Source organism: Leiobunum rupestre, chromosome 6 (genome assembly GCF_980474605.1).
Source record: "Leiobunum rupestre chromosome 6, qqLeiRupe1.1.hap1, whole genome shotgun sequence".
Taxonomy (NCBI): Eukaryota; Metazoa; Arthropoda; class Arachnida; order Opiliones; family Sclerosomatidae; genus Leiobunum; species Leiobunum rupestre.
This window is the reverse complement of record NC_143389.1, coordinates 46,473,966-46,489,453: the sequence shown is the minus strand read 5'-3', so window position 1 is coordinate 46,489,453 and position 15,488 is coordinate 46,473,966. Positions and strand designations below refer to the sequence as shown.

At 39.5% G+C, this 15,488-nt stretch overlaps 1 protein-coding gene across 5 annotated transcripts in view; it reads left to right on the top strand.

Annotated features, from left to right (window-relative positions):
• The window catches only part of heph (polypyrimidine tract-binding protein 1 heph), a 76,643-nt gene that overhangs the window by 37,719 nt on the left and 23,436 nt on the right, over window positions 1-15,488 (top strand). Inside the window, exon 1 of one of the 5 annotated variants that reach the window (XM_090177423.1) lies at window positions 12,755-12,887. The exons of the other annotated variants lie outside the window; for them this stretch is intronic. Coding sequence (XP_090033549.1) covers window positions 12,885-12,887 — 3 coding nt within the window. The 5' untranslated portion in view covers window positions 12,755-12,884. Of the gene's footprint in view, window positions 1-12,754; window positions 12,888-15,488 lie in introns of those variants that run through there. 5 annotated transcript variants of the gene reach the window in all.

Here is a 15,488-nt window from a genome sequence, read left to right as displayed (position 1 = left end):
TTTTATCATATAAACTAGTGTTATGATAGATAACTTTGTTATTATCGGCTGTATCAACAGGCGTACGATAAATACAATTCGACACCAAAATTTTTTGATCTTTCGAAACCGTTTTAAAACGTTTCCAAAGTGTCTAGTGTGAACGCGGCTATAGTTGGGCGTTTGTCCGCTCGAATTATCCCAGTTCGTTCCGGACGGTGGTGTTCCAAGCGCTCCTTGGAAATATTTTTCTTCTTTCGACAATTAACGAACGCGTCGGGAGGGCGAAACTGATTTAGGTTTTTGCGAAAGAAAGTGTCCGAGCAGACGATCGGTTTCGTTTGATCGTAGTCACCAAATGAACCCTTCAAATCAAGAATCGAGTCTGCGGCGGGGCTCGCTCCGAAATTTACTGCGAATCTAGTCGTTCGCAACGTGGAAACACGATATCGAACTTCCTCGGGCGTGACGACTATATTGAAAACGAAAAAAAAAATAACACGAAAGAAGCATCGCGTAAAATTCAAACAGAAGTAAAATTTCAAAGTCTAGCTTTTTCTTTTTCAAGGTTCGGAAAATCTGTTTCGGCGAGGAATTACGGGTCAGTGGCGTTTGGCCGCTTTCTTTCCAATGCCAAGAAATTACGAATCGTGACTGAGATTCGATTCCACGGTTACGAAGCGAAACTTTTTTATTTCGATTAGAGGAATCACATATATTTTTTTCGCTTTCACACTCGCGAACAACTGATTTGATTGTTTCCGAAAACATTGCTTCAGGGTTGGCAAAAAACCGGTTTTTTCAAGAAAAATCCTCTGGTATGGTGTTTTGCTAGATAAAACCGGGTTTTATAGGATTAATCGGGATTTTTCCAAAAAAAATAATATATGCGTTTTTTAACTTATTTCTAGCCCTTTTAAGCACGTAAAACTAGTGAATCGTCGTCTGCTTATAGTTCCTATCTCTAGACCGCCTGAGAGAACGTTTCGGGAATTTTCGCGCTCGTTTTACACTCAGTTGAAACATATTTTTGGTTGAAATTAGGCTTAGCTCACTACTTCTCTTTCAGAGATTTTTGTTCTCAGTATTTTATTAGTATGCCAGTGACATCATAATGCCTATTTTACGGAAATGATAAAGCAATTGCGCCCAGGGTATAAGCCACCGAATAGAAATATTTGTCCGGGAAATTGTTGGCAGAAGTGGCCGAAATTTTAGTAAAATCCGGATTTTTTAAAGTGGTTTAAACCGTATTTAACCGGGTGGATTAAACAGGACTGGTATCCACTTTGCCAACCCTGCATTGCTTTCTTTTTTTAAGACGAGAACTTGGTCGCGCGTAGATAATTAGCTATTTTAAATGGCTTAATTTTGGCTAGATAACTACCCGTATTAAAACAAGGTTACTACTTACTAGTCAGGGAATTTTGAAATAGGCCCCAATAGGTTGAAATTTTATGTATGTAAATTTACTATAGCTCCCGTGATAAAGTCAGTAATTATTTAATTCCCTAAAACCTTCTGTACTCCATGGAACGTTGCGACAAAAGGTTTTTTAGATAAATATTCTCCCATTTTGACCTTGAAAAGGTCAACGGGGAAAGTGATGGGAATTTCATTCTGAAAATATTGTAACAAACACCTCGGTTATCTTTAAAAAACCAACTGGGTTTGTGAAAAAAGATGTTTAAAAATAAATTCGGATAACAATAATCTAGAAAAAAAACTGTCCAAATTGTATTAAAAAAACAGGATACGTATCCGATTCCGGTGGAAAAGCGTATGAAAGAAGTTCCTTTTTATCTGCCGCGAACCCGCTTTTGCCAGGACAATTATCAAAGCGTACTTTTGTTTCGCACCTTCGCCAGTTTTATCCCCCTCTAGCCCCCCGCGAGGTCTCCAGACCTTGATCCTTTTCCCAAAAGTACGCCACTCTCATTGCTATTTTCACTCGGATATTGTTCTTTGTAAAGATCAAATTTTAAAGTATCCAATTATTCGAATTCTCCGCGCTTTCTCCTCGCGCCATTGACGTCAAAGCTTTTTTTTTTTGGCCGGAAAATAAGCAGACTCCGAAACCGCTCAAACAAAACTTCCAAAAAAAGAGTCCACGCGTATTAAAGCAATTTGATATTTTGATTGAAAAAAAACCACACAACCGGGCTTTTTAAAATATTCCAAGAATCGGCCGGCCCGCTTTGAAAAAAAAAAACTTTGGTTTTTCTTTCAGTCGCCCTTTGGAATAAATATTCGGAATTTGATATTTGTTTTTAAAGGAGAAACCGAGGTTTCGATATTAACCGTTCCTATTCGTATTTTACCCAATTTCCGCCTTTGTTTCTACTGGCGACTAGTCCTTGGCTTTTTCGCTTTAGTTGTCAAGGGCGAGTTTCATTTTCCTTGACGCCATACGTAACACTAGAGCGGCGAATTCCGGAGTTTCTCGCTCTTCTGGAATTTACAAAATGCCTGTCACGTTAAAGAATCTTTTAATAATCCTTAAAACTTCTAAGAGACCCGCTTTTAAAAGGTGTGCCGTAGCTTATTTTTTTCCATGAAGTTTAAATAAAGACTATTCGTTATTTTCTCCATTATTAGATCTAGGAGCAACAAACACAGCACCCCACACAAGGACAACGCAACCCGTCAAAAGTCGTGGATTTTCTCGCGTACATTTTTCATTGGCTAAACGCTTTAGCGCCTGCTGCCGTCGGAAGGGGGAAATCCGGAAATTGTCTTCCCCCTTTCCTTAAAATCTTTACGGTAAGGGCTCGTCCAATGAAATTTGTACGCAACACCGCGTTAGCGTGTTTAATGGCTAGCTGCGTTCTCCTTTTGTTTGTTGCTCCTAGGTTAGATCAACTTGACAGTGGCGTACATCCAATAATAATTAAATAATTTAATAGATGTTTCTATAAATTAACGTGGCCTTCTTGTTTTAACTTAGCTACTACGTCACTGCTTTAACTTCGGTAATATTAAGAGCGCGCGCTTAAGGCGCGAGAAACCTCGGATTTTCACGTGCGCGTGCAAACCGCGCGTGTCAAAACTTTTCTAATAAAGCTAGGACATCGTGACGTAGGAGCAACATAAAAACAAGTTCGGCAAGCGTAGATGAATTTATAGAAAGGCCAATTAGACTAAGATCTTTTCGAAACGTCAAACACTCGTTTCGCACGCGACACGAGTGTTTTTATCGCTTCTAAGGTCGAAGTGGCGCGGACCGTGGGATCGATTTAAGCCGTTGACTGCATCTTTGCCAAATTAAAAATTGACGATTGAATTAGAAACGCGTTTTAAATTCCAGCGTCTTGGGGGTAAAAGCGCGATCCACTTGAAATTCAGGATGTTTATGTTTTTTTTAATTACTTTTCACCCCCCTTGTATATCCCGGATGGTACATTCGCGTGATTTAGGTTCGTTAACCAAGCCCGCATTCGCCCTCTACAAAAGTGTTTTTCGATCAGCCCCGAGCCCGATGCAGGAGAGAGAGAGAGAGAGAGTTGATTTTGCAGAAAAGAAAATAATGCTTGTTACACGACGCCTATGTTTCGATCGCGTATTCGCATCAAAAACGAATGACTATTATTTAGATGATGGTTCTAGTCAGTGCGGCGTTTGGATACACCGTGCGGGGAGAACCTGCAGGACCCAGGGCTCGTACAGACCTGGAAATATCAGGGAATTGTATATAAAATTCTATGCAAGAGACACGATACTTACACCTAAAATTTGTTTTTTTATTAAAGATTTGACTTTTATTATCTATACATCTATAGCGTGCCGAACGTTCACCAAAAATGTGTACGGGATTTTGAGATTATTCGTCGGGATTTTGAGATTATTCGTCGGGATTTTGAGATTATTCGTCGGGATTTTGAGATTATTCGTCGGGATTTTGAGATTATTCGTCGGGATTTTGAGATTACTCGTCGGGATTTTGAGATTACTCGTCGGGATTTTGAGATTATTCGTCGGGATTTTGAGATTATTCGTCGGGATTTTGAGATTATTCGTCGGGATTTTGAGATTATTCGTCGGGATTTTGAGATTATTCGTCGGGATTTTGAGATTATTCGTCGGGATTTTGAGATTATTCGTCGGGATTTTGAGATTATTCGTCGGGATTTTGAGATTATTCGTCGGGATTTTGAGATTATTCGTCGGGATTTTGAGATTATTCGTCGGGATTTTGAGATTATTCGTCGGGATTTTGAGATCTTTAAAAATCTCGTTATTTATAAGAAATCCAGGCGGAATTTCGGATTTTTTAGAAAGTGTACGATATTTCTTCGAATGTCCGACCCTTCGGTGCCGAAAGCTGACTTGGGAGGAAAAGTATAGCTTTATTATTCCCCCGCCTTTGGCTTCACTATCCGCGTTTTCCTAGCTTTCTTTCTAAAATAAATCTAATGAAGCGTTATTCTCATAGATTTGGAATTATTAAAAATCTAAACTAAATTGCCAATTTCACGAGAGCCTCGCTTCGTTTCATCTAGGAGCAACAAACACATGGAGAACGCAGTGTTGTGTACAAATTTCATTGGACGAGCCTCAAAGCCGAACGTTTTACGGAAAGGGGGGGAGACAATTTTTAATTTCCCCCTTCCGACGGCGGCAGGCGTTAATGCGTCTAACCAATGAAAAATGTACGCAAGGAAATGCGCGACTTTTAACGGGTGTTTGTTGCTCCTAGGTTTCATTAGATATTGTATCCGCTTTGCTATAAGCAGACTTTAAGGGGGCGATACAGCGAAAGTGGCAGATTCAGATTCCGAATTATCCCGTTAGCTATTTCACTACACGTTGCAAAATCGTTAACATGACGAAAACCACGTTTTTGTCCAAATTTGTTAAGTTAGCAAGAACGCGTAGATTTATACTAGGAAAGTGTTTGCGACATAACACGGTTTTTAACACCAATAAAAACTAAGATTTTTTCTTATTATCTTACAACATTAGGCGCCCTTGCACCTGGAAATATCAGTGGAAAATTTTGAAATATCTGGGAAATCGTTGGGCAATAGTTGTATGAACCCTGATCTAGGGGCCCGTTAGGATGTTGTCCATATTTTTATATGGACATTGTCTGTCCATTGGGGATATCAAGCAGTAGACCCCTCTATTACCTCCTTTGTCCCGGAAAAGGCTGCACGATCCTGAATACGTGCCTCGAATGCTGCGCTTACAGCCTGTACAGGGCTGCCTGGAAAAGTCGGACTAAAGGAAATTTGACCAAGGGTCGAAAAGTGAGGGAAAGTCAGAAATTTTTAAGAATTAGTAATCAAAAGTCAGGGAAAATAAGACATTTTTAAAAATTAGTAATCAAAAGTCAGGGAAAATAAGACATTTTTAAAAATTAGTAATCAAAAGTCAGGGAAAATAAGACATTTTTAAAAATTAGTAATCAAAAGTCAGGGAAAATAAGACATTTTTAAAAATTAGTAATCAAAAGTCAGGGAAAATAAGACATTTTTAAAAATTAGTAATCAAAGTCAGGGAAAATCAGACATTTTTAAGAATTAGTAAATAAAGTCAGGGAAAATCAGACATTTTTAAGAATTAGTAAATAAAGTCAGGGACAATCAGAAATTTAAGAATTAGTAATAAGTCAGTAAAAATCAGAAATTTGAGAATTAGTAAATAAAGTCAGGTAAAATGAAATTTTTAAGAATTAGTAAAAAAGGTAAAATGAGAAATTTTTAAGAATTAGTAAAAAAGGTAAAATGAGAAATTTTTAAGAATAGTAAAAAAGGTAAAATGAGAAATTTTTAAGAATAGTAAAAAAGGTAAAATGAGAAATTTTTAAGAATAGTAAAAAAGGTAAAATGAGAAATTTTTAAGAATAGTAAAAAAGGTAAAATGAGATATTTTTAAGAATAGTAAAAAAGGTAAAATGAGAAATTTTTAAGAATTAGTAAAAAAGTCAAGGAAAATCAGAAATTAAGTAAAAAAAGTCTGGGAAAGGTTGGGAATTTAATTTCGGAAAGCTGTTACTAAAATATAGGTAAAAAGTTGAGGAAAAATCTGCGGAACTGATCAGGGAATTTTAATCCGAAAAACGGTGACACCCTGCTGTAAACGAAGTAAGTAAACAGTTATTGGATCGGTTGATGGGTTTTGTAATTATCCCAATGAATACCACTACATATTCATTTTGTTAGAAACATTGTCGCAGTCGGATTGTTCAATGCTTTTGTTTGGCGATATTCCGTCGGGAAAAGACTCAACAGGTCGCGTCGAGAGCAACAAGTAGTTTTACGTCGCCAGAATCGATAACTGCGCGCTAAAAAAATGCAATGTAGGCTTACCGAAAATGGTTTTCTCTTTATCTCTTCATTCGCGCTTGCTCCGGAGAGAAAGTCCGAAGAACGGGAGAACTATAAAAAGAAATCTCATTTTTGATGTATGATGTCCAATGCTTATAGTTCTTTGAGAAAAGGAAGTGGTTCTCTTTTTATTTTTGACTGGGAACTTTTTTTATCCAAATATTAATGGATTTTTTCAGGAGGATTTTTTTCTGTCGTTTTAGGGCTGACCTTCACGCTTGGTGAAACTTTTCTCGCCCACTTTAACAAAGAAAAAATTCTTGTATTGAATTTTTTTTTGGTCTAAGATTTGGATATTTTTACTATCTTAAGAAGGTTTTTAGGAATTTCAGTTTTGTATGACGCGGGATTATGGACCATGTACAATGGACAGGCCTAACGCTGAACCGCTGCTCTATTTTGTAGCTAGGATTTTGTTATTTTTAAACGTGTCCTTCGAAAGTTGTATATTAAAATTACTTTCGTCAATGTTATACTTTGTGCTAGTACGCAAATCCATTCTCGTAAAGATGATACGTTGGAAAAGGCTTCCTATATCGATTCGGCCATCATTTATTTTCGACCAAAATCTCATTTTCGGTCGCACGCGATTATTGTGTATTTTGTCCCTTTAAATTAGTAAAAATATGTTCGAGTTTTCCGCGTTCGTTTCCATTAGTGAAGAAAGCAAATGACAGTTCGCAAAATATTGAGCGACGAAAACTAATAAAACAGCCCTGTTTGCTCGTTTTAACTTTAGTTTAGTTGTTTAAAAAATATACATTTCCGCATAATATTAGCTTTTTGCTTTCGTCCCGGCCAGCTAGTGACCAGAATCGTTAATGAAACCACGGACGTAAATTGACAGTGTTTTGGACAGTTAGTAACACATTTTCGACCGTGTTTTCCCAAACTGTTCTAAAATTTTGACGGTATAAATCTTAAAAAGTATGCAAATTTAGACGCTCTAGCGAATTCGAATTTGTGTATTTTTTGGTCGTCTTGACAACGATGTTTCCAAAACGTTTCTAATTTATTATATTAGGTTTCCTAATCTGCTGTTCCATGGGAAAATATTTAAATATTTTATTGTAAATAAACCTTAATCGCTACTACTACGTTGCCACTGCTCGGGGGGAAGTCAGAATTTGAAAATAAGCCCAAAGAGTCAGGGAAATTTAAGCGTTTGTAAAGGTCAGGGAATTAAAATCTATCTGGAAATTTTGGATTAATTAAATTTTATTTTAGTTCGGTGATAAATTCTGTGATTATTGTTCAGATCTTTTTAACGTTGTAATACCAACCTTTACGTTAAAATATAAGCTAAAAGAAGTTTGCCAACTTCTGATAAAAGTAAAATATAAAGTAAACAATTAGTCTAACAGGGTTCGTACACGACCTGGAAAACCGGGAAAAGTCAGGGAATTTGAAAATGTTTACAAAAGGTCAGGGAATTTGAAAATGTTTCCAAAATGTCAGGGAAAGTCAGTTAATTTGAAAATGATTCCAAAATGTCAGGGAAAAGTCAAGGAATTTGAAAATGGTTCCAAAAAGTATGGGAATTTGAAAACGACCCCAAAAAAATCAGGCAAATAAATTTTAGAAAGATAATAAGATTTTTACCTCAAAACATTGATTTATTCTATAAAAATGGTCGGGGAATATTTGGCAATTTGGTCAGGGAAAACCTGGTAATGTCAGGGAATTTAATTCCGGAAATTTTATACGAACCCTGTCTAATTTTGACGTGAAAATGGTCCGGGAATTTGAATCTGAAACTATCGTGTCAATCCTGAAATAGTATCGAAGGCTAGACTATACTCGTACGTGTAAATTTGATTAGATTTTCCGTTCTAACTATTTTGTTTTATTTTGATTGTACTTGAGGCGTTCGGGAGATCGTTGCAAATAGGGCAGTTTTTTTTCCCGTAAAGGGATGAATCCTCTTAGTTCTTTCGATAGTTTATACAATTTCGAGGGGGGGGGGGGGGTGCCGACGGAGAAGGGCCACGAGTGGGATCTTGAAGACTTCAATGGTGGAGAAATAACGATGTTTGCGTAACCCTGAAAATCGAGAGAGAAAGTGTATTTCCAAGAGTTTCTTTCTATATTAAGAACACTCGCCTGCTACCGGATATTTTTCTTAATAATTCCTTAGATTCCGAGGCACTAGAGCTCGGGGAAACGGATAAATTAACCGCCAAAATTTCAATTAATCATAAAAAAAATTATTAACTGTTTATTTATGGATATTATTCGCGACTATTATACGATTTAATAGGCAACAAATAAGTTTTTATTCGGATAATTTTCGGATATGGATATAAAAGAAATGAACGGAAAATTTCTTTTCCGAACGCCGAACCCTACGTGTCACCCTCTCAATACCAGAGTCGTCGCGCTATTCAATTCGAATAAGATTAGCTGCTGCTGAGATTTTTGATGACGGATAGTCAGATATACCAGGGCTCTTAACACTACCTAGATAACCTGGAAAAGTCAGGGAATTTGAAAAAAATTCTAAAAGGTCAAGGAATTTTAAAATAATACCAAAATGTCAGGGAAAAGTCAAGGAATTTGAAAATGGTCCCAACAAGTAAGGAAATTTTAAAATGACCCCAAAAAATCAGGCAAATAAATTTTTGAAATAAAATATTTTTCAAGATTTTACCTCAAACCATTCATTTATTCTACAAAAATGGTTAGGGAAAATTTGGCAATTTGGCCAGGGAAAACCTGGAAATGCCAGGGAATTTAATTCCGGAAATTTAGTACGAACCCTGTTTACTTAGAAATCCAAGATAGTCAGATATACGAAATATCCTTTTAAGTTAATAAATTATTAAAATTAATTGTAATTTAATGGCAATGAGCTATCGCTTATTATCGTTTTGCTGCGGCAAAATTGCGAAATGAAATCTTCTATCGAAGTGAATGTAATTTGTAGTTGTCCATTGACAGAAACAGGCGCTCACGAAGCCGGCTAAGTTGGCCCGTACGTTTGTCTCTCGGCTCCTTATGACAATGATGGCGGCTCTTGGAAACTTAGACGGATCCCATTATATAGGTACGCGTGTTTTTCCCGTCTCCCCGCCGCTTTGATCAGTCCCGCGTCATTGTACGATGCTATACAAAGGCGAATTATTTGGCAGATCCGCTCGCTCTATAGAGCGTAATAATAATGGACCCCCATACCTAGCTTTCTCTATCTCTCTATCAATACGTACAGAGGTGGGGGGAGATGGAACCAATTAAGAAGGCTCTAGTGACTGGCCGGGCAGGAGCGAGTGGCGAAATCACGGCGGCTCTTTTCCGCGCGTATTTGACGAAGGCGGGATGCTGGCATGCCTCGTGGAACCGATGCTTTTTACGCGTTACTGATGTAAGTAATGCCTTCCCTCCCTGATAGTTTGACTGTAAAGTAGCGGCGGAGCGAACGGCGGGAGACGTCCGTTCGTTTCCCCGCTGACATTTCGTTGCCTTCGCCTTTGGCGCCGGTATCGAGTGGCCATCAACCCGACTATAGTACCGGTAGAAATTCAAGGTTAATTTTTTCTACCTTCTCCCTTCGCCGATCGTATAAATTTGTTCCGAGATCGAAGCGTTACGTGATAGTCGACTGTACGAAGTGACGGGAACGGACCGTACCCTCTTCGTGGTTTGCCGCGAACTGTCAGTTGAAGCGCGAGGGTTTATTTGAATATTCATTTGGGCTGGGTCTGCGCCTGCCTTCCACCGCATCCACCTCTTTTTTTTTTTGCCTCTTCGCTCCTGGCTGCTAATGTTCACGTTTTTTTCTTAAAACCTGAAATATCAAGTTTTCTTTCTCCTTTTATTTATCGTTTTCGCTAGGATCTTCCCGCCTTTTTCTCTTTTCATCATCATCATCATCATCACCCCGTAGAATACTTATATAGTTACACCTTTTATTCTCTTTCGAAATCTCGCTTTTTCCAAGGATCCAGTCAAAGATGCCCCCGCAATGATTGTTTATAGGAAGATACTTCGCGATTTTTTATAATCGGTGGAAATATAAGTGTGTAATATCCGCCCAGTATTTTTGTAAATCTGCCTGATACGAGGACGAAACGTATGGCGTTAAAGGCCGTTTAGCTCTACCTAAAGTGCTAGATTATTAGAATATCAAAACATCTATGGCAATTCAAACTTTTTACGCGAAATAACGAGTAAGAATAAATTTATTTTGACACGTATATATCGAGAATGTTCGTTGGTAATAATAAAGCAGTAGGCCTAATCAAAGTTGGAATATTTGAGTGCTTGAAAACGGTCGGGCTTAAATATTTCAGTAGAGACGAATTTATTACAACGTTCGCGTCGTTTTTTTCCGTTCGTTGTATATAATGAGTGTCTTCATTTTTAAATATTAACTATTATTCAGTGTTTTGTATTTCGCGCGTATTCCCCGGGGGTATCGCTTTCGTATCGCGACCATGATGAAACTTTGAACGAAGAAGCGCTTTTTCGTCAATTTCCACGATACACGCTATTTCCTCCGGGATATTCGACTCGTAATACGACGCTTAACCCGCCTCTACCCTAATATTAACCGCGCTCTGTTTTCAAACGTCACAAGAACTTTCGGGTCGCGACTTTGAATAAATGATAGGCGATTGTCACGCCACTCATCCGTCTTGTTGGCAGTTCTGTCGGATGGTATAGAACGCCCTTTCCCTCTCTAGCTAATTGGCTACACTCGCGTGTACGTCTTGATTTGAATCGTATCAAAACGTTTCTGAGAAATTCTTAATTTTGGGTTCCGCGTTTCTAATATCGATGTAGGATTACTCGTCAGTCACTCTCTCGTATTTTCATTAGGGCTTAGTTGCCATGGTTTCGTCTCAGTTTGTTTGCTACTCCTATTTGTTTTCAAAATGACCTTATTAACGTGATTGCTTTTGCCAGTTACGACTCGAAGTATGTCCTCTTCATTCGTTATTTTATATTTTTATCGATGTATGGACTAGAATTATCAAGTGTTAAACGTTTCTCATTCTCTATGTAAAAAATCCTCAATTAGTGATATCGCTTGTCGAAGGCGAAATGACGGATAAGACGTGACAATGTTTATAATCCCGTCCTTAACGTTACTTGGAAGTATTAACGAAGTTAGCTAAGAAGTCGTCTCTTCGCTAGTTTATCTCAACTGGGCCGCGGTTTGATCGAAAGTCGTAAAAGACGAAATTCGATAAGGAAGGGTAGCGGCGTTTTATTGTACCTCCAATTTCCGTTTCCAAGATTAGCTTTATACTGCGCCGAAGCTCGAAGTGAAAATACGCGAAGTCAGCCCGTCTATTTTTGACCTATCGACGCCTGTAGAAGTGTTCCACCCGCGCGACGCTAGCGTATCACCCGGAAGCCGACTTATTCGGACGTATGGAATATACCGTCAAATTCGTAAAATGTAGTTTTTTCCCCGTCCAATCTTTCGATTTTCGTTAAAGAACTCGTGACGGGAATATAAATCGTTTGCCTTCCACGAATTAACGAATACAATCTAATAATGGCGTCACCGCGTTTAATTTTCGACAACAACAAATTAACGTTTTTGTTTCGCCATTCTCTCGCGGTCCTTGTCGTACGGCGAAGACCACCTGTTTCGTTCGAGCGATCATTACCTTCGGAGCAGCCTCCTCCAAACCCGCAGCTACACTCTACCCGAAGCGGGGATTAATTTTCGCCACTTAAAACGAGAAATGAAAAGAGCGGGGAGGGGAAGAGAGCGTCGAAGGGGCTCTCCGTCGTGGATGAGGCGGCGTGTTGACGGCGGCGCGGGGGGGGGGGGGGCCGCGGAGGGAGGCGAGGCAGCCTCTCGGCGGTGCGCCGTTTCAGTCGGGGAGCGGATTCCGAACGCTACTGCCATCCAAAAGGGCTGTCCTGCGTTTTTCTTTTCTCTCTCTTTTCCCCTATATCCCCTTCTTATTTTTCCTTTATTTTATTTTTCTACGGACTATACGAAGATTTGATTTTTTCTCTCGCGACTCTCTTCGGGAGTTTCTGACTCGCTCGGCCGCGCGTTTGTTTGTGCTTCGATATACCACGATTCGGACGACGGACGGAACGTTACTAAATATCGAAGAGGACTCGGGATATTTCTCGCTTCAATCGCCCAAAAATCGGGTATTTGTCGCGTTCATTTTGGTTTTGTGTCGCGGTGCGAACTGTTTTTGCTCGTCATCCCGCGAATTTTACTATTTTTTAAGACTATTTTATCGTTTATTGGGATTCGAACCAGCCACTTTTCCCAATCGTTTTAAATAATCACCATCGCTAACTTAAAAAAAATCGTAATTTATTTCATTCATCCTAATCGGGTTTAAATAAAATTAATTTAAAACCCGCGTGTTTTTTAATTTATACGCTTTATAAAACATTTGGTGGAGTTTAGAAAAAAGTGTTATTTGTTAAATATTTGTTAATGTCGGTTTTTGTTTCGACCACCAGTTTTTAATTTTTTTATTTAAATATTTTACAAGTTTTTTTTAACGCGAGTTAAAATTGTTCCGAGTTTTTGAAACTACGTCGTCGGGTCGGCTTATTTAAATCGTCAAATTGGAATCTTTAATCAAATTACAAATGGTGAGTTTATTTTTTTATATATATATATATAAAAGAAAGTTGGAGGTGTTTTAGATTAGATTGCGTTTGTTGGGGCGTACGCGATAGGGTAGTCTTGTTTTTTGTTATCTGACAAGCTGTCACATCCTTCGGCGGGTAGAAACGCGTCAACCGAGGCTTAAATGGTTTAGAAAGTTGAAATAACGCCACCGACACTCGGTGTAACGAATGTTCTAAGCGCCGATTGCTGAGTCAACGTGCCGGCCGATTTCGTAGTTAAAGTTCGAACTTTGATAACCGAGGGTTATTATTTTTCGAAATTAAATAACTACGATACGCGGATTATAAACTTGCGTCTGAAATTCTAGTTTTGCCTGTCAATTCGTTGTAAAATATATAATTTCTTTGTTGGTCGTTGAGGTATGTACATTTCAACGAGAAAAATGTTTTCGTAATCCCGCGCATTCTCATTTTGGTTGTCTTTGCGGCGAAACTGTACCCGCCATGTAATTTCCACCCTTTAAACACGTCATCCCTAATTCGAGGAAGTTTTCAAAATAGAAAAAACAAACGCGTCTGACTAGATTTTTGGGAACGAAATATATACGTGGCCATTTTTGAAAAACATTTCTTTTTAAAACCTAAATACGTTTTACATAATTTTTTAAAAACTCCAACGCGAACGTCTGGTACATAGCGGGCATCCTTGTCTCATCCTGTAGCCGACTTTTAAACGCTCCCCAAAAATAGGTCAAGAAAAGAAAACGAATTCTCCATCTTTAGCTTTGGGGCATCGGTGCGTGTTTGAGAGAGAAATATGACGTCGTCTGCCGGGATGTTGGCAGGGATTGAACAACCAAACCTTCACGCGGAGCAATATTGAATATTTTAAGGTTATATCTTACGTTGAATTACCTTAAATTGATACAGTAACGTAATATTTTAGGAATTGACGTAAACGCGCTCTAAACTGAATGGATGGTCCCCGTTCGACCTTAGAGAGAGAGAGAGAGGGGGGCGGAGAGGGAAATGGAAGGGGGTGGGAGGGGTGCCGGTTTCCTGTATAGTCGCTCGTATATGTAATGAGGGGGGGGGGGCATTTTTAAGCGCCAAAATAAGTGTGGAAATAAAGTTACGTCTATAGTCGAGTTGAAAATCGCGTAACTGTAAAAAGCAAAGGCCGGCGTAGTGGTTGCATTCCTCGGGTTACGCGCCTATCGAATTATATTTCGACTGTTTTTTAACGTACGCGTTATTTCCCGCTGAGCCCTCGGAATAAAAGCCACGGGGCTCCTTCGCGCACCACCGTGCTGGCCTCTTCCTCCGGGCTGGGTTCGAAACGGACACATTCGCTACGAAAAAAACCATCTTTTGTACCGGCTGAGGTCATCCGAGCGGGGTCCCGCGTCAGGTCGCGGAATGGGACGCCGAAGATCAACAAGAAGTAACAAGAGGGGGTGGATGGTCTTTCAAAAGCGGCTAAGCCCATATGGGGCCCTAGGTTTTCATCCGGGGAAGGGGCGGTCCCCCTCAACGGGCCTCTTTTGAATTTTCGCGTCTTCGATGGAGCTAATCGTGGCGTCTTTTTGGGCGTACTGGCGAACAATTTCTGACCCCGAGGCGCGGCTTACGGCCTTTCCGCCAATATCAGTATTCAGTTTCAAAGCGGTATCCCCGCGGTATTACGCTTCTCGGTTCCTCTCAGCCTCCTCTGGCGCTATATCCCTTCGACTTTGTCTCGAGTGCCAGAATACGTTATCGCGTCGCGCCGACCCCTATCAGCGGCCTATTGTCAACTGAGGGATTAGCGTTATTTCGTCGTGAAAAGCGGCTAACGAAAAAGTAATAGTAATAGTCGCTCGTAGCCGTTGATAAACGTAGCTTTGAAAATTTCGCGTACTTGGGCTTGACAGCGTAATGCTTCTATTCGTTTTTCGCTCCATCAACAAATCCCATCTCCGCTAGACTTCCAACGCGAAAACAATAACGTCGCAGGGAATCTCGTTCCATTTTTTTCTTCCGCGTCGTTATTAATGGCGAAAGGAGGCCCTTAATGGCGGATTTTCTCTCTCTACTCTTTCGATTCCGTCCATTGTTGCTTTTTTTCGGCTTAATTTTTTACGCTTTTCTGCCATTGTGATTTCGCTCTCTCTACTCGGCTACTTCTAATTTTTTTTTCTTCTCTATGCCCCTTAATGATAGGTTTCGCCTTATACCGCCTCTCGCTGATCGCCTGGGTTTCTACCGTGGGCGAAGTCGGATTCTGAGGTTATAGTCGTTTAATACGTTTAACCTTGAAATGAGCTTTTTTTTCCCCTTTGGACGTTTTTCGGTAATAGTCGTTAGTTTTTATGGGTGATGAATAATCGGTTACTAGTCAGATTCTATTTTTTGTTCATCCCAAGGTGTATTTTAGCCGCTTGTATTTTTTCCGATTAGTCGTTTAATCTTTATCTTTAGGGGAGGAATTCGGCTGATGACGTTATGCCAGTTCGTGTTAAAATCGCGGGAGAGATTAAATTGAGCGAGATATTTCATTATCACGAAAAACCTCGTGACACGGTCGCGTGCGTCTTGATTCTCGTGACTGGGGATATTTTTTCATATGGTTATCAGGGTTGA